Source organism: Ictalurus punctatus, chromosome 6, assembly GCF_001660625.3.
Source record: "Ictalurus punctatus breed USDA103 chromosome 6, Coco_2.0, whole genome shotgun sequence".
NCBI classification, from domain to species: Eukaryota; Metazoa; Chordata; class Actinopteri; order Siluriformes; family Ictaluridae; genus Ictalurus; species Ictalurus punctatus.
In genome coordinates, this window is record NC_030421.2 from 32,886,777 (window position 1) to 32,906,461 (window position 19,685).

A 19,685-nucleotide genomic window follows, 5' to 3' on the forward strand; every position below is an offset into this window, starting at 1 on the left:
TATTAAACGACTCGCATATCAGACACATTCGATCAGACAGTCAGAATTATTTCATGGAATTCTTTACACAACCGACAACAGCGTTTTAAAAGCGGTTTCTTATTTTTCTCTCATAGAACAGGTTCAACTTTTTTGTTTTGAACGACTTCCCAGCTGAAATCTACTTCTCCGATACGACATGTTTTTGCCCTCCTTTCTCATTGGACAGCGCGTTTTGGCTCGTACTGCTTCCACGTGTGTGATTGGCTGAGCTGAGTTTGACAGGGAGTGAGAGGGTTGCCCTCGACTCTTCGGAAAAAAAAAAAAAAAAAAAAAAGTTCTCCAGAAGCGAGTATCAATCAGAGAGAAGAAAGAAACACACTGAGTCAGAGGAATAGAAAGGGGAGCCACACAAAACTAGAAGATCTATGCGCAAAATACAGCTCGGAGCGAGGCGACACGCACTTTAGGAATGGCCGCGCACGTGTCCAGGATCCTTCAACGTGTGAATTAGATGCTCGTTTGGATTATTTTTTGTCACTGGAGAACTTTTTGAACTTGTACAACCACTGTGCGTGTGTGCGCCGGCCCTGCGCTTGGTGCCTGCGGAAGGTGCTGTTAAGATTCACTCTCGGCTGGATTTGCCGTGGGAGAGATGAGCGAGAGGAGGCGATCGGCCGCCGCGCTGAGCTCCAGAGCGCACGCCTTCTCGGTGGAGGCTCTCATCGGCTCGAACAAAAAGCGTAAGCTCCGAGGCTGGGAGGAGAAGGCTCTCGAGCTCTCTATGGAAAACCTCGCAAGCAACGGACAGCTGGGGGACGGAGAAGACACCGGTCAGTGCCTGGATATCGACCCGGGTTAGTGCGCAATCACGTGCACAGTGCACAGTTTTCTTGCGTAACGTCGGTGTTCATGGACACTTTGTCTGCATGAGAAACACAGTGTAGGAATGGCGAACACAAGGCCATTACAGCATGATTTCTAATAACTTGTATTAACAGTCAAAATCCACATGGTTAGCCTGAACATTTTTCTTACTCTTTAAGTGACCTACATCTGTATATGTGAAAGTAATAGGAATTAAGGAAATGAGAAGAAGCAAGCCAACATCATGAGTAATAATAATAATAATAATAATAATAATACAATGGAATATGAAGATCTCTGCTGGACATTTAGAGTATGGCTGCAATATTTAAAATGTCTGATGGTGCATTCCTTAATTTTAAAAACACATTGTTTAAGAGAGAGATCAAATTATTATATAGTAATAGTTATTGTACCTAAACTTTGATTTTTATTTATATATATATATATATATATATATATATATATATATATATATATATATATATCGCGTGTGAGTATATATCTTTAACATCAACAACTTAAGCTGAATGTCTACTAAACAAATTATTCTTCCTTTTAAAAAAAAAAAAAAAAAAATGAATGCACATGCCTTGTCAAAAACAGCGTAACTTTAGCTGACACTGTTTCCTTAAGATGGAAATCCGGGTGCGATGCTTTTGGGGAATTTGTTTCAGGCCTCAGTTAACGCTAATGGGCCTTTATTACTAAATGGCTCTCTTTCCTTTTCCGTCTTGTTTGAAATTTGGCCTGACTTGCAGTGACCGCGGGAGTGAGCCTCTGTGGTCAGTAGTTGTCCAATGTAGGTATGTTTACGTCCGATCTAGAAACGTTAGAGTCTTGTCTATCCGTGTGTGAGGGTTTGTGTGTGTGTGTGTGTGTGTGTGTGGGGGGGGGGGGGGGGGGGTCTGTCTGTCTGTCTGTCTGTCTGTCTGTCGGTCTGAAGGCCTGATACGGAGATCAGCTGCAGCGCCAGTCATCACTTGATTAGCCTCGCCATTGAGGTGGACCAACACGGCACCTCCAAGATGTTTCATTACAAAATGTCCTACCTGACTTGGATTTAGATCACAGTTTGGGATTCAGGATTTTTCAGAGAGCATTGCTTCAGTAGGTTATTTTGTGCATAGTAATGTCAAGCTTCAATTAAAAATGCCGAATAGGCACTTTCAAGGCTTCTGGATAACTGAGAATAAAGGATAAATTCCCTTCTTATCATTAAAGGATTAAAAAAATATATATTCAGACGACTATAGTCTACCTTCCCCCAGGTTTTAGGACTACTTAAAATAATCTACATGTCGTAGGTTAACCGCCACAATGATTCTCCAGTGTCCTCAGTAGATGTATTACATCTGATGTAATGATGGCGAACAAAAATAATCAGACTTATTAAAGACTGGTCCAAACACGTGCGCTTCAGTTCACATTTTATCTTGACCGAATGCATGGATTTTTTTTAAAAATGTATTATATCTAGATGACGTGATATAATACTCGACATGTATTCTATTTAAAATTTCTGCAGTATTTGGTGTTTTCATGGAGATGTACAACTGCGTTGTTTATCTGAACATAAAGCACCAGGAAACTTGAAGAAAGCCTTTTTGCACTTTATTAGAATAAAGCACCTACTTGGTCTATGGTCACATTTAGATCGTAAGGACGTGATATGACATTTCTGATGGCTGAATATTAACCAGGTAATGCCGGGGGTCGGTGTGGTTGTAGCATGCGCGCGCGCGGGTCGCTCTGGACAAACACTTCCACAGCCGGAGCGCACGGAAACCCAGACCAGCTATCACATCAGAAGTTTAAAAACCTTTAATGAGTAATAAGCTGCTAAGGTTAAACAGCAAAAGAGACCCTGCTGTAAATCTCGTGTGTCCAGTGGTGTGTGTAATTCCTCTCACAGTCCATACACTTCATATAGGCGGCATTGTTTTTGTACCGTTGTTTAAAGTAAATTAAGTCCTTTGTAAGCATTTATCATGGTTATTTATTTATTTATTATTGATTACTAAGTGTATAGGCCTATATTATGCTTTATTTTATTATTAGGATTATTCGGATTCTCTTGTAGTTGACATCCATTTTTAATGTTAAATGCTTTGTCTTTTTTTTTTTCTTCTTTAAATTAAAGCAAACTTGTATTTGATCATTACAAAATATATATTAATTACACAATTATTTTAATTCGACGGCATTGCACTGGATTTTCGTTTTCCTGTTAGTCACATTAAACACATTCAAACTGCGTGTTCTTCTATGAAATGGGAAATTCCGCGCTTGGTTTCCATGCATTTGTTTACATACTTACTAAATCCATCTTTTTTGTTTTTATATATATATATATATATATATATATATATATATATATATATAAGTTATGTGTGCTTATATATGTACATAGCCTATATTGAGAGAGAGAGAGAGAGAGAGAGAGAGAGAAAGAGAAAGAGAGATGGAGGGACCAAAATACACTATTTAATAACAAAAAAAATATTTACAGATATTTTATTTTAAGCCCTTTTATTTATGTTACAAATGACCTACACGAGAACTCTCTAATATGAGTAGAACTTAAAATTAGTCTCACCATTAAAGGGTTTTTTTTTTTTTTGTTAGTTTTTTTTTTTTTTAATAATTTTTTTTTTAAAGGAAAATTAGACCTATATATGTTTTTCATTTCTCTCACCTGTACAAGAAAACTCTCAATAAGTTTGACCCGCAACATCATGTGCTTCTATGAAAAACGTCTGCGCTCCTTCCGTGACATGGTGTGTGAGGTTATTCACAGAATATTGTGTGCTCGGATTTATCTATAAATAATCTGATCTCTATTACCCCTTTGAGTCTTATTGAGAGAAGCTTATAACGAAAGACGACAGATGTGTGTGCTTAAAAAGGAGTTTTAATCTTTAACTTTATTGCCTGCCTTTCACGTGGGATTGAATTAAATCCAGCGGGAAACAGGTGCTTCTGTTCCTGCTGCATTGGGTTACTCTAACATTTCATGCTTAGTGAGTCGCCTCATCCCCGAGTTCAAGTCCTTCTTCACTGCAATACAAGTTCAGTTCATGGCTTCAGATCGATTTCATACCGAGAAATTATGCGTTGTTGAAAACACAACGTTTAAAGTGAGATGTAACCATCCTCATTTGTTATAGTAACTTAACATGATACGTAATCAGTTATTGCCCACGTGACTCTTCAAAACGCTGTTATTTATGACGTGTCTATTAAACATCTGATGTACCTACAAGCACAGTTTATCAGATATCAATAAACTCTTAATTCGAACACGTTCACAAGGTTTTCACTCGGTCTTGCTGGTATCCAGTGATCTGTGATACTGTTATACTGTTTCTGGTATGGAGTTTGACCGATGATATTCAGACAGGCGAGCTCGTGTTGAGGAAACGAGGAGCTGATGACAGCAGCAGTGAAACGGTACCATATGATTGGTTTGGCTGGAGGTGAGACCTCTGGGACTCATGGACATGCACGAACAGTCCTACAGCGCAACTTCTTGTGTGAAAGGGAGAGACATGAAGACGCTGATAAGGAAAAAAAGTTTCAGGAAGGCAATAAATGTTTAATTTTTTTCTCTCTCTTTAAGTCAAGGCCACGGCCATGGGACTTTAGGAGCTTGTCTCGTGTGTGCAGTGAGTTATAAAGCCAATGTTGCTGGCCAGTGTCCAGTCTCTCTGCAGCTCTGCGTCCGTGTTGCCTTATTTACATTGCGAGTGCTTCCAAAGCAATCTCATTCGCGTGAATAGACTCTGTGCATGGTGGCTTTAGTAATAAAACACACCATAAAACAATCCTATAGCTATTAGTGAAATTCTGCTCTTAAACTCATTATTTTCAGTGTTGGTGAATATAATATAATAATAGTGTTGGTATATCCTGTGCTGTGCATTGTGTGTGTGTGTGTGTGTGTGTGTGTGTGTGCATGCATAAATTGAAATTCTGCATTTATTAAAAAATCTATAAATGAAGGGGAAAGGCCTGGAATAATAATAATAATAATAATAATAATAATAATAATAATAATAATAATAATAATAATAATAAATAAGTAGTTAATGTCGTACTTTTGTGTGTAGGGAATTAAATATAACGGTACATAGATATAGTTTCAGATCTTAACACCTGTGAAAATTGGAATATTTTTTATTGCATTTAAAAAAAAAAAACAATAGTAGGCCTGTTGTGTTAGCGCATATACTTACATTCTCTATTTATTTGTGCGATTTCTCAGACATCTTGGCTGCCAGTTAGTGCATTACTCAACACCATTTCTCTAATTCCGCTCCCTTTTTTTTTTTGTTTTTTTTTTGCGCATCCTCTTACCTTTTTTATTCTCATCGGAGAATTTAAATCATAAACACGTCGAGAGATGTGAGATTTTTTTTGGTTAACATTTTATCATCCTAAAAACATTCGTGTCATTTGTCTGCTTTCTTTTATTTGTCTTGGAGTCTGAACACGCAACAGAAATAAAAATGTTGCCCGGTTAGTGCGCACATAGACATTTTCATTCTTCCACACAGCATTAGGCTGCACTGGATTGCATTCTGAACCCGAACTTTTTATGCTTAGTGCAGGTGACGTCTAGCTTGGATAATGTTGTTGTGGTACTGTTGGCAGATTGCGAGGCCAGTCCAGGCTCGGACGGCGAGGTTCTGGCGGAGAGATCGTCCTGCTCACTCGGTAGCCCCGCGGATCTGAACCCCGCCGCCTCCATGGATGAGATCCAGGTGGAGCTGCAGTGCGCGGATCTGTGGAAGCGCTTCCACGACATCGGCACGGAAATGATCATCACCAAGGCGGGGAGGTACAGCAACAGGTCCAAACCGTCCAGCATAGTTATATAGCATTAATGCTATACGTCAAGAAATAATGTGATTAGGCCTTTTATCGTGCAAGATAGTTTATGCAAGGCAAAACGACTTAAAACGCCTCCTCCTTACCAAAAAAAAAAAAAAAAAAAACACTTCTGTGTGAAGGTCATCAATTATACTTTGTATTATTAAAGACATATTTCTTCACCACAGCAGGGTGGCATATAAAGGCGCGAAGATCAGTCACCTACACGCACGCACGCACGCACGCACACGCGCACACGCGCGCGCATGGGGACGAACTCGATGCCGTGATATTTTTCGGGGGTGCTAATGTGTTACACATGGGGGCCGAGGGCTCCGGACACGCGAGAGCCGTCCTCTCATCATGAGCCTGTACTCCATAAGCCGATCCACAGAGAAACACTCAAACTAGAACTGCTTTTAATTAATATCCCGCAAATATGTTTTTCGTTTTCTTGCTCCTTCGAGCCGTAGTTCCAACTCAAACTGAGCATATAACCTCTCCTGGTTTGTTCCGGTGACTAGTGCTGAAGCTCGAGTCTCTGGTCTGCTTTCGATCGACGGCATTAGATTCATCACGTGCATTAGACTGCTAGAGAGTCGTATGTCCTGATCCGATCAACTAAATGAAAACATGTCTGAGTAATTACACAAATCCAGTGCGTTGAACAAGAACTAAACATCTTTGCGGGGTTTTTGTAATTGTATATAACTTATTGAAATCATTCACATAAGTGGAACTGAGAACTCTGAGGGTTCTAAACGACTATTTAACCATCCGATATTGATTTCAGTGGGAAAAGGTAGGCCACGTCCTGGGATCTTACAGCGTCCTGTGAGTTTCTCCCCCACAGGGTAAAAACAATAACGCACACATTGCTGCTAATCTAAACAGGGTCAAATAATCAACTGAAAAATATTTCTATACCCTATTTCATGTGTTTACTCCTCCACCCCCCCCCCCCCCCCCCCCCACACACACACACAAATAATGTTTTAATTATGCCTCGATTCATCAGTCCAGATTTCCCCTGGTTTTACAGAATTAGACTATAATCTATCAAAGTAATTGAATTGAATTGTCTAGTTAGTATATCTATTGACGGAAAACAAATGGAGAAAGCCATAACAATGATCTGACCCAGGAAAAAGATGCCAACAGACTAAAGAGTTTAAACACACACACACACACACACACACACACACACACACACACACACACACTCAGAAATAAAGCGACCAACCTGTACTATTATTTTGTAAAGAAAGTGCATGTAAATTGCTTTTACAATAGTTGTGCTTAACGTCTAATAATGTGATCTTAAAACTTTTGTAAAGGTTGCCAGGATAAAAAAAAAAAAAATATATATATATATATATATATATATATATATATATATATATATATATATATATATATATATATATATATGCCCACTAAAGGTACAAAACATGTCTGCTTCATGATATCACTCCAGCGACAAGGAAAAGTAGAGTTTGGATGCTGTATTTCTGAGAGAGAGAGAGAGAGAGAGAGAGAGAGAGAGAGAGAGAGAACATTTTCGGTGTAGTGTTCTTCATGCCCAGTTTATTTCTAATTTGTAGCCTAATATATGCTGAAATGCATTCATGCATCCTGTTTCAGTCTAAAACGCACTTTAACTCGCAGAAGGAGCTCTCTCTCTCTCTCTCTCTCTCTCTCTCTCTCTGTCGCGCTTTCTCTCTCTCTCTCTGTCTGTCTCTTTCTGACGCGCTTTCTCTCTCTCTCTGTCGCTCTCTCTCTCTGTCTGTCTGTCTCTCTCTCTCTCTCTGTCTCTCTCTCTCTCTGTCTCTCTCTCTCTCTCTCTCTCTCACTCTCTCTCTCTCTGTCGCTCTCTCTCTCTGTCTGTCTGTCTCTCTCTCTCTCTCTCTCTGTCGCTCTCTCTCTCTCTCTCTGTCTCTCTCTCTCTCTGTCGCGCTTTCTCTCTCTCTCTCTCTCTCTCTCTCTCTCTCTCTCTCTCTCTCTCTCTCTCTCTCTCTGCTAGTTCCCATCAATAAGTCTGTCCGTTCTCTACAGGGTGGAAAAGCCGCATTATATTTTTCTCATTATAACACAGAGATTTATGGCGTTTAAATGAAAAGAAAAGGCTCAGCTTTGAAGTGTAAAGTAAGGAGTTGGTTCGCTTTCGGTTCTCTCAGCTTACTTTCCGTTTTTGCAGCAATTTAACACAGATTTCTGACAATGACAGTTAATTGTGCCGATGGCTGCCAGATAAAAACCATTGTCAGAGCGACTCTGTTTATTACTTTCACTTGTCCAGCTGAATCATATTTTGTAATATGTGTGTTACAACCCAACTGACTATTATCTTTATGATATGAACGTCGTTACGTCTGTAGCTGGACTGGCTTTATGGTTGTAAAAAAAAACATTTTTTTGCAATATAATTTGATTATTACATGTAAAATTTTATCTTGCATAACACTCTATAGAATTCTCAGAGTATTTCTTTGATACTTATTTTGGTGTGTTACAGGAGAATGTTTCCTGCCATGAGAGTTAAAATTGTGGGACTGGATCCACATCAGCAGTATTATATAGCCATGGATATAGTACCTGTGGACAACAAGAGATACAGGTGTGTTTAGCAGAGTATGTACCTTTTTTATTTTAACCCGAACCTGATATTGTTAAACATTATGGTTGACTTTACCAGCCAATTTAAGGTATAAGTATAGTACTCATAATAATAATAATAATAATAATAATAATAATAATAATAATGTCCATCCATATGATTATTATTATGATTATTATGATTATTATTAAGTATGCAAAGATATGAAGAAGCAGAGGCACGTGACTGCTGTTATTAAGTGGCTGTATCAGCTGACCATACATATACATACACATACACACACACACATACACACACACACATATATATATATATATATATATATATATATATATATATATATATATATATATATATATATATATATAAATATATACACACACACACACACAGTATTATATATGTAGCATTTTTTTTAATGGACTGATTTTTTTGGAAGTCATGGAGAAAATAAACACGATGTAATCCTTACAGTTCGGCGTCCTACATATTACTTTTTGACCAATGGGTGTATTGTTGAAACAATTTCATGTGGTACACTGGATTAACATCTGGAAAATCTAAAACCAAAAAGAGAGAAGGCATGAATTAGGCATTTATAACGTTAAACTGAATATTTTTAGCCCAAAATATCAAAACCTTACCCCTGTAATTCAAGGCTCTCACACTGGTGTAAAAATGTCTACATTTCATTTGTGTTGCTCCCCTCCCATTTAAATTTCCCATTTATAAATTGGAAAAGGTGAGATACCTTTACTGATGCTCCATTGATATTATATTATTTTCGGTAGTTTCAGCTTATTTTAAAGTACTATCACAGACGATACAAAATACTGAATGTGTTGCATTATTAAAATGGGTGTCACACACGTAATATTTGGGGACTAAATATGTGTGATATCATAATACTAAAACTAGTATCTTATCTTAAAACTAATGTCTTCCTGACATAGGGAACATGTCGTTTGATTGGGTTCTTTGATAGTTGTCTTTATTCCAATTTTCATTACGTTCAAATGAATGTTGTATGTGTACTCAAAATAGAACCGCAGTCATTTAAAGACCATTGTACAGCCTTTTAAAGAGAGTCATTTAGGGTCTTCAAATATCATGGAGGATTTTAGAAGTCAAAAGATCTTGTAAAATTAAATGGGATTTTCTTTCTGGCTGGGGAATTTACCGCAAGGCTTTGCAAATAGAGCGCAAATCTGTCACTGGAATGCTTTATCCGTCTCGAGCTCTGGAGTCTGGAAACACAGCCTTTATTGGGCTTTACACACTTTACTTAGGCACAATGCCTTTTCTAAAGAAGGTTGAGGTTATACTAGATTTGTTAAGTCTTCCTTTATATATTACTTGATTTACTTTTTCTCTTTAATGTGTCAGACAGCTGGGAGGAAAAAAGAAGAAGAAAATAACCCATTACATCTGTGTATAGCTGTACGTGTACATTCGTGCTGTCCGTCAATGTACAATGAGAAAAGCTCTGGATGTTTTTTTTTCTTACTTTCTCTGTTTTGTAACTTGCCTCTGATGTGTGTGTGTGTGTGTGTGTGTGTGTGTGTGTGTGTGTGTGTGTGTGTGTGTGTGTGTGTGTGTGTGTGTGTACATTTTTGAACTTTATGATAATTCAAGAGAGCTGGCTATTTTATTTCCTTTTATTGTTGTTTATATATGACTCCATATGGACTTTCTATTTAAATATGAATATGTCCTCAAAACACTCCAAAGGGTGTCATATAAAGTCTGATCTTTATTGATTGTGTTGGTGCCAGATGGCAGATTTATGTGAGATGAAAGAAGGCTAATCAAATTTCCAGTTCTGTTTGGGGCTAAGGTTTCTCCCTTCTTTAACACTTTCCCTGCTACACAGAGCATAACCCTAAACAGGACTCCAAACAGGAAATTACAGAAACGCCTGGTATTTTATGTGTGTGCGTGTGTGTGTGTGTGTGTGTGTGTGTGTGTGTGTGCGCGCGTGTGCGCGTGTATGTGTGTGTGCATGTGTGTTGTTCTTCTCTGTGTTTGTGTCAGTATTCTTTCGTGTTACATTCCCTTTATGTGTTCATGTCCATGTATCCATGCATATCATTTCTCATGTGGTTGTAATCAATATGTGTGAAGTATGTGTGTGTCCATGTCCATATATGTGTGTGGGTGGGTGGGTGTTTGCTGAAGACTGCAATGAAAAGGATGCAAAGAGGCCACAGATGATGTTTAATGATGCCAGGCAATAACAATTGAGCAAAATGAGAGTTATATCCATGTTTTAGGGTCGACTGACAACTTTGGCAAAGGCGCTGCAGCTAAATACTTTCAGAACTAAAGACCAGAACTAAAGACAACCAGCTGCGCATTAGACAGCAGTGTGTAGAGTCTAAATTGTCAGCAGTGTCAAGAACAAACCGAGAACAGCTAAATTGAGAGGGGTGGGATTAGACCCAAAGGTTCCACATCAGACCTGTTATTTTGACAGGTTTGATCCAGTACATCGATGGAGATATTGCTTTATTTTTAAGCAGCCAGATCTCTGGTATTATTATGTTATTAGGTCATAAATTCAGACCTCGATTATGAATACGTAAAACAATTAAGCTGATAACAGTGTTGCTTGGATTACGGTGTCTCATATCACTTCGCTGTATTTGCAGGTATGTTTATCACAGCTCAAAATGGATGGTAGCTGGAAATGCAGACTCTCCTGTTCCCCCGCGTGTGTATATCCATCCGGATTCACTGGCCTCCGGGGACACGTGGATGAGACAGGTGGTCAGCTTTGACAAACTGAAACTCACCAACAACGAGCTGGATGACCAAGGACATGTGAGTTTAATTTATTACAGTAAGATCGCCATCATGTGGGATGTTTGCCAGGTACTGGGATTAGTTGGGTTTTATTCACTATTAGAAAACGCCTTTATTTGTCACATATTCATTACAGCATGGTGAAATTCTTTTCTTTTTGCATATCCTAGCTTGTTAGCAAGCGTACGATACAGTGCGCCTGGAGCAGAGAGGGTTAAGGGCCTTGCTTAAGGGCCCAACAGTGGCAGCTTGTCAGGGATGACCCCTGACCTTCTGATCAGACCCTCTGATCCCAGAGCCTTAACTGTTGAGCCACCACTGCGCTATTACTATGACTATTATTAACCATACTTTATTAAGCTATAAGATAACTCCTGGTAAAGCTTTCCTGGATAATATACAGTATCTCATATCTCACTATGAGGCGGCTGTGGATCAGGTGGTAGAGTGGGTTTGATTCCCGGCCCACATGCCTCTATATGCCGAATCGTCCTTGGGAAAGACACTGAACCCCAAGTTGCTCCCGATGGCAGGCTAGCGCCTTGCATGGCATCTCTGCTACCATTGGTGTGTGTGTGTGTGTATGGGTGAATGAAATACAGTGTAAAGCGCTTTGTAGAACCTCTAAGGTTAAAAAGTGATATATATATATATATATATATATATATATATATATATATATATATATATATATATATATATATATATAAAAGTGCAGACCATTTACTACGTGACGTCACACGTTTAAGGCTATGCATCCGTTAAGGTTCTTTCACATACCACCACATAACAAAATCCATAATTATAAGATGCAAGCTGATGGATTACATGCCTTATGGCCTCTCCCGGCATCTGTAGCCTCTCTCTTTAATCAAATGTTTCTCAGCTTATTCCCAGGTCAAACCCCACTCGATTAATGCCTCATATATTTCACAACTGAAGAGTGACTAGCTAAAAATGCGATACATGCATGCTTATTGCTATATCGTGCAGGAAGATATTCACTTTTTTTTTTAAATCTGATGGGATTATTCCCGATGTAAAGTGTGACCTATGGATCGTCTTGGTAATCGACCTGTGTTTGACACTTTTCTTAATATAATTCTTTGTTGTTCCTTGCAGCTCAGTGTGAGTGCACAGAGAAGGTGGATTTATTAAAAGACCTTTAAACGACTCTTACTGACATTCAACATGTTCTGCCATGTCGTCATTGTTATGAGTAACACAATCAAAGCGATGTAGAATCATTTGAGTGATACACCAGCATGCCTAATGTGCTAAGTATTATTCTATAAGATTTTTAGCTTTTTGTTTCTGAATTGTTTAACTAGCGCTAAATTTGAACAGCTTTGACACTCGATAGCAAAAAAAAATGTTTTTCCTCTTTTCATTCCTTATCCGAATCAGACGTCCCTTAATCCAGACTTGAGATGTTTTAGAGTCTTTGTGCTGAAAATTGTCATTCTATGCCAAGTTTATGGCAAGTAGTGCTTCGCTGGCATCGTCTGTGTATGTGGAGATGTTTTTGTTTGAATCGGCGCTGATATCACTCGACCATTCTGACAAATGTAATAACATATGGTTGTTAAGAACTACAGTGGGCTGGTGTTTTTCTGGAAAATGGAGAAGGGTCTTTTTTCTTTTACCACAGCCTTATAAAAAGAGACTTTTATTTTTTGTTCGCCTGGAGCCAGAGTGGAAGCTAACAGTGGAACGTCCTGTGTGAGATGTCTTGCTATGATGGACAATTTGACCCTTTTATTACCTTCCATTTTCTCCCTCATGCTCACATTAATCATCATATCATTGAAAAGATTCATATTATTATTATTATTATTAATAATAATAATAATAATAATAATAATAATAAGATTTTTTGGCTATTTTATTGGTTATGATACTGGTTATACCTTAACATGACCATCCCTGGAAATCATAATCGATTCAATTCAATTAAATGTTATTTGTATAGTGCTTTTAACGATGGCCGTCGTCACAAAGTAACATTAAAGAAACTCAGTGCACATAATCAGTGCACATTGCCACTTACCGTCGCTTTAAGAGAGGCTTTATATGTAGCGCGGATGTGGCACGGTGGTAGAGGATGTTCACCGTAAGCTCACTTGCATCTCTGCATTTTTGCCTTATATGACACAGACATGAAACATTTAATACAATAGACAAACACCACAAATAAACGTGCATCTTCATCCTTCAGATCATCCTACACTCCATGCACAAGTATCAACCACGTGTCCATGTGATCCGGAAGGACTTCAGCAGTGAGCTCTCTCCTACTAAGCCCGTGCCCACTGGGGAAGGAGTGAAGACGTTCAGCTTCCCTGAAACTGTTTTCACCACAGTCACAGCGTATCAAAACCAACAGGTCTGTATCACAGTGTAAGCACCTTTGAGGATGTCAGAGTTTCCAGTGTGGCCAACATTGCACAGACTAGCAAAAACGAAAGCTTTCCAGAGCAAGAGTTTACAAAGTCTTCTGGGAAAGTCTATGTCAATGAAATATTATTTTGTACTTAATATTACTTTGACTTATTTTGATTTCCTCGTTCTCTTCTTGCAGATCACCCGACTAAAGATTGACCGCAACCCGTTTGCTAAAGGTTTCCGGGATTCGGGGAGAAACAGGTCAATTTCCATGAGCACTGTTGTAACCAATCCTTCCATTACCGCTTGAACAAACAAACATATTTCTCAAATGTTGCCTTGAATATGAAAATAATCCTCTGGAGGTGCATTTTAATCTGCTATGTGCTGCCTCGATAAATCACCTGCTGCTTTGCCCGCCAAGAAATCCTTGTTGATCCTTAATAAAGATATCCAGGGCAAAGCAATTCTTCCTTTCCCTATCATAATATCCATCTCTGTATGCGCTCTGTCCACATTCGCTCGGTCTTCGTTCTTTTCCGTTGTTCCATCTCCGACGCAATACTTTTCACTTTGCACTTTCAGTGTTCTCCATCACTATAAGATGTGAATCTGAATTAACGTACAACACGAGAAAGGCTGGAGCAGACCCTCGGCACATGAAAGCCTGCCGCCATCTGGAGAGCATTATCAGCACAGATATTTGAGACATCTTTTTTCATTTTTCAAACAATAGAAGGCTTGATTTATGAACTAGCATGTTCATCGCAGCAAAAATACAGATGAAAACATTATTCGAGAGAACGATATTTATAGACAGAAAATAGAATTACTCGCACATCTATCCTTACTTAACTCAGATTATGGCTTTAAAAAAATATCACTCTGTTTGAGTAATAAAGCTGTATATTCACCACTAAATAGCCACAGTCCCATTTATCCACGGAAGATCATGAATACCGCAGAACAGCTTATAATATAATATATGCTCAAACCCCACGCATTTGTCTAACATCTGTTATTAAATCTGTATATCTGCGAAAATTTACAGTCAGTACCATCATTGCTATACCAAGTTGGCATGCTTAGCTGTGCATTTAGTTCTTTTATTTATATACATCCTGAACCGCTGGTTTTGAGGGATTACTCTGTGATGGAGTGCAGTTCTGGCCAAAGTCTGTATTATTAGCGTGTGTGCCTAACGAGCAAGAGTGAGTGGAGACTTACAGCCCCTAAAGGAAGCTGTGTTGTGCAGGCTGAGCCGAGCCTGAGGCTGAGCTGCCTCTCCCAGTACAGGGGAGTAAATCACACAGGAAGGAGATTCGTGTATGGGGCTGAGATGAAACATCACCCAGATTTATGTACACAGTAAAAAGCTGCTCCTTTTTTAAATAAATTTTTTTTCCTTCCAACTCCCTTTCTAAACTTCTCCTTGCATCTCTCCTCTCATTTCCATGCAAATGGTCTGACACCCTATGTCCTTTTTATATTGCTTTCCTACACCTCGATTCTCATATCTCCTTTCCTCTGTCTCAACATTAAAAATAAATATATATATATATATATTTTTTTAGCAATTCGTCCATTTCTACCCTATTATCGTCGTCCCCGTGTCCTCACTTCTGGTCTTGACCCTTTTGCTTTCTCTTCTACAGGACAGGTCTGGAGGCGATCATGGAAACATATGCCTTTTGGAGACCACCTGTGAGGACGCTTACATTTGAGGATTTCACTAACATGCAGAAACAGCAAGGTGTGTGGCTGGAACTTCATTAATGATATTAACGGCGCGTCAGAAAAGAAAAGAATTTAAAAATGCCCTACTTTACAGTAAATCACCACGATAATGAGACTGTAAGTAGACACTACACAACAAAAAGACTGAGGTCTTGAGCTTGGCGATGGACTAGAGAGCAGACACCGTAGACCTGTTCATGTACCAAAAAAAAAATTTCATTAAAATAATCCTGTGCAAAAAAAAAAAAAAAAAAAGGTCATAAAATACAATTACCTCTGTCCTGGATAGTCATAACTTTTCTTTTTTCTTTTTTTTTATTATAGCCATGGCTAATTTCAATGGCCTGGAAAATCAAACGTTACAGCAAAATCTCAAAGCGTAACAGTGACTTAAAGCCAATACTTATCATGAACAGACATCTGTTTAGCATCATGAACCCTAATAGATTAAATATTAATTAAAGTCCCACACTGCTGATGAACTTTTGGTACTCTGCAGACGTTCTTCCTTCCCCAGAATTTCATCTCTCCAGCAGTGCAGCCAGCTCTCTCTGAGTAATCAGCTTATTCCCTTAGCACCACTGAAGGCCCTCTCACCCCTGCCCGACAATAGGGGGAAAAACATGACATCACCCTAAGATCTCCTCTTGCTCAGCCAGCAGAGCAGTACCACGCAGAGTGGAGCTCAGCTGTATTATCGAAGGCATATGGAGCTGGCCCAAACTTCAGCCAAGACTCAGAGTCCTGAATTGTTTTGGACTGACTGCACGATATTTTCCTTCCTTACCATGTGCTCAGTCGAAATTTTTCGAAACAATGAAATGACCACTGGCCAGATTCTCATTAATAAAGAAATATGTGATTATAGATATCCCAAAGCTATCATTCAGTTCCAAGACTTTGATATATATGCGTTTGCATCTGCCAAGTGTCTTTTCCCTCCAATGTTATGAATGATGCTTTTTACATGATGGAAAGGAAGGCAAGCTCTCTTGTGACTGTATATACATATGCCACATTTCACATGACGACATTCACCTCACATTATATCTAGGATCATTTCAGCTTTTAGATACTAGTTGAACTTTAAAGAGAATTTGTCACTATTTATGAGCGTAGGGATTTTGCTGATTATTGCTCTGGAGAGATACTATCCATTATATGCCTCCAAGTGGCACTTGTTGCCAAACTTGAACAGGGCTCTCTTGTTCCTCGAGGAGGTTTAGGATGCATTGCTTGTCCTTAGGAGCCTCTGTGACTGCACGTTGTTCCCGGACTGAAACGAGAGATCACTCTCGGTATGATTGTTGGCTAGCGGTTCTGTTTTTAGAACTGGCCCTGTCTTACTATTTCACTGTTCTTGTGTATATATTCAAGTGCTCTTTATATAATGCATACACAGTATGTCTTTGTACTTGGTGTTATTTTTGTATCTGTATACGGACGTGTCGATGTAGCTTTCCAAGCATCCGAGTCATTTTGAAAGCTGAGTAGCAACAGGGTGGTAGATGCTTTATCAGTTTTACTTTACACGTGTCCAGTTAGCTGGTCTTATTACAGCGAACAGCATGGTCTGCTTGTTCAAATCTCTTACTGTTTGTTAACTGTGCTTTTCAGGAGGGAGCACTGGCACATCTCCTACTACCTCGAGCACTGGTACACCATCTCCTTCTAGCGCGACTCACCTTCTCTCTCCTTCCTGCTCTCCTCCCACCTTCCATCTTGCTCCCAACACCTTCAATGTGGGCTGCAGGGAAAGCCAGCTGTGTAACCTGGGGCTGTCTGAGTATCCTGCCTGTGCCCGAAGCAATATGCCAACCTTGCAGAGCTACGGAGGACTGGCCGACGGATCCTACGGCCGTCTCCAGTCAGCAGGTGGCGGCATGGCCTCCGCCCAGCCTTCAGACTCTTTCCTGCCCCAGAGGACTTCCTCTTTAATTGCAGCAGGAATGCAGGGCAGCACTCACACCTCATTGCCCACCAGTAGTAATGGCGGCGGTAGCACTGGTGGCAAAATGGATGCTTATGGAAGTCAGTTGTCATCTTTCCCCACCTCCCAGCTCCAGTATGTGATGCAGGCAGGGGCAGGTACGGCCTCTGGCTCGTCCGCGTCTCCAGGGACTTCCCCTTCCTCGGCGCACATGTTTACCGGGAGTCATCACCACATGCAGCAGGGCTCATACAATGCCTTTTCCATGCACAATCCATACAACCTCTATGGATACAACTTCCCAGCTTCTCCACGATTGGCCACCAACTCAGAGAAATCTCAGGCCAGCCTGCTGTGCTCATCTTCTGCTGGGGCCTTTGCTGAGCGTCAGTACCTGTCCGGTGGCAGCATGGACAGCATGCCCATGATAGGAAATCCCAGCAGTAGCCAGCAGGTGTCCACAGCCTGTGATGGCCGCCAGTATAGCTCCTCCTCTCAAATGTCTATGCACATGGTTTAAAAAAAAGAAAAACAGGGTGAAACGTTGTGTGTCATCAGAGCAAGAAGTCATATCAAACTGTTTCTCAGTCTGTTTTTCTGCTATAATAGAATTTTAGCATTTTCAAAATATTCAGTGTACGTCACATGTTGCTGATGGACATCTTGAATCCTTTTAAAAAGGGGCTAATCATCTCATGTGCAGACTTTAAATCACTCATGAGTAGTACACGGACAACGTAAAAGTGTTATTTATGTCATTTTTCTTTATGATACATGCCAAAAATAGGCAAATACATATAAGATCGTATGGACCTGCCTTCTTTACTTTCCAACCTCAATCCAATGCAGTGTTGACGCAAATGAAATACTTTGTCTTATGAGGGTGCTCTTGAAGGAGTCTAGTGAGATTTGGTGCAATAATGGACTCACTGAATCATTTCTTATCACACACATCCTTTATCTAAACAACGGACACTCAAAGCTGACCTAGGTGTTGTTTTTGTTAAATAATAAAAGCACATCAATCTGCTTCATAACAAAGTCATTTGAGAGAAATCGAAACATTATGCTAGTGAATATTGTTCGCTTGAAAAGTGGAAAACGTTCACCTGAAGGACACCGATGGGCAGGAACTGGATTTGGAGAACTGTTACTTTCGGTAAATTTGTCCTTGCCGATTTTATTAGAACTTGCTTAACCAAATTTGGAGTGTATCACCTTTTTAGACACTAAGCTGTAATGTTGATGTGTGGAAAACATAGAATACCAGAGTATTAAATGTATGTTTTGGAGTGCTGTAGAAGTGTAAAGTATTTAAGTGCTATGTGACAAAACAAATGTGCAGTAAATATAGGTGCCAAGCACAAAACCTCAGCAATGCAATTCAGTTCCTACAACGTACACTATTTGGCAGCCTGTTTAAGAATTTTGTAAGATTTATTCTTTCAACTGGTTGTGAAAGAAGTGTATCGACGTGGTAAAAGAAGGGACAATCGTTTGCTTCCCAAATTGGCAGGAAATGTAAATAGTCAGTCATAAGCTTGTTACCAAATTTTTTTGTCAACATTTTGTGAAATAAAGGACGTATTTGTCAGGACTCGAAAGACACAAACCAAAGCCCATGTTTTGACATTTTCAAATGCTGTACAAGCCACTTTTACAACAACTGTTGAAAGATCAAAGGGGTTTTTTTTTTCCAAGCATGAAAGTGAGGAGACAGGCCAGTACCCTTCTCATACAGTATGACTGAGAGCTTGGTCTTCTGGACTGGACAATGAATGTAAATCTGTGTCTCCTTCTAAGCGTATGTCTCTGTGGTTGCCATGTGCATGAGACAAGAATACTTTCACGAGGATCTGAAAATGAATATTATAAATAAAGAAATAAATAATAAAAGTTTAATGCTGCTGTTTGTGTGATAAAAAAAAAGAAGAAGCTCATGTTGATGTTACATTAACCCTGGCTGTTTATGATGCATGGTAATATACCACCAGCTCTGACAGAAAGACAGAGAGTGACTTACTGGCTTGGTTTGGTTGGACATGGATCATTTTTACATTTCACAATTTATTATGTCTGCTTTTAATACAATAATAATACATATTTATGGTCACTCTTCTCGTCTTGGTTATACTTCTCATTATCCAAGTACGGTGATTTAGAAGCACAATCAGCATCTATTACATGGATGTCTTCAGAAGTCAGTCTCTTTTTATTATTTATTTTATCCTCGCTCTCAATTACTCTTCCTATTCCTCCCTTTTCTCGGTCCCTCTCAAATCATCTCCCATCAGTGCTCAGTTTCACCCCTGAAATATCAGATCTGAATCATCCGAATGTGTAGTGGACCATGAAGGCATCCCTATGTATTAGAAACACCTGTTTCCTAAACTCTGCTCTAGTTATGATTGGATATTTTGTTGAGTGCATGATTTCATAATTTGGAGTATCTCCATCTAATCTGGACATTACTTCCAACAATCATTCACA

At 39.3% G+C, this 19,685-nt stretch overlaps 1 protein-coding gene across 2 annotated transcripts; it reads left to right on the plus strand.

The window, feature by feature from the left end:
* The first annotated feature begins 308 nt into the window (after positions 1 to 308).
* Positions 309 to 19,278, plus strand: tbx15 (T-box transcription factor 15). Of its 2 annotated transcripts, none has more exons than XM_017469149.3 (8): positions 309 to 812; positions 5,503 to 5,689; positions 8,237 to 8,338; positions 10,990 to 11,161; positions 13,362 to 13,529; positions 13,725 to 13,789; positions 15,184 to 15,281; positions 16,883 to 19,278. In XM_017469149.3, the coding sequence occupies exons 1-8, from the start codon at positions 635 to 637 to the stop codon at positions 17,713 to 17,715; spliced, it is 1,803 nt and encodes a 600-aa protein (XP_017324638.1). In that variant the 5' UTR covers positions 309 to 634; the 3' UTR covers positions 17,716 to 19,278. The 2 variants fall into 2 exon arrangements, with proteins under 2 accessions (XP_017324638.1, XP_017324637.1); XM_017469148.3 differs by having other exon boundaries at positions 311 to 836; positions 16,883 to 19,276.
* Positions 19,279 to 19,685: the final 407 nt, after the last annotated feature.

Coding starts and splice junctions, on each gene's coding strand:
- tbx15 (XM_017469148.3), top strand. CDS start 635: ATGAGCGAGAGGAGGCGATCGGCCGCCGCGCTGAGCTCCAGAGCGCAC. Junction 837..5,502: donor GTGCCTGGATATCGACCCGG/GTTAGTGCGCAA, acceptor TACTGTTGGCAG/ATTGCGAGGCCAGTCCAGGC. Junction 11,162..13,361: donor AGCTGGATGACCAAGGACAT/GTGAGTTTAATT, acceptor TTCATCCTTCAG/ATCATCCTACACTCCATGCA.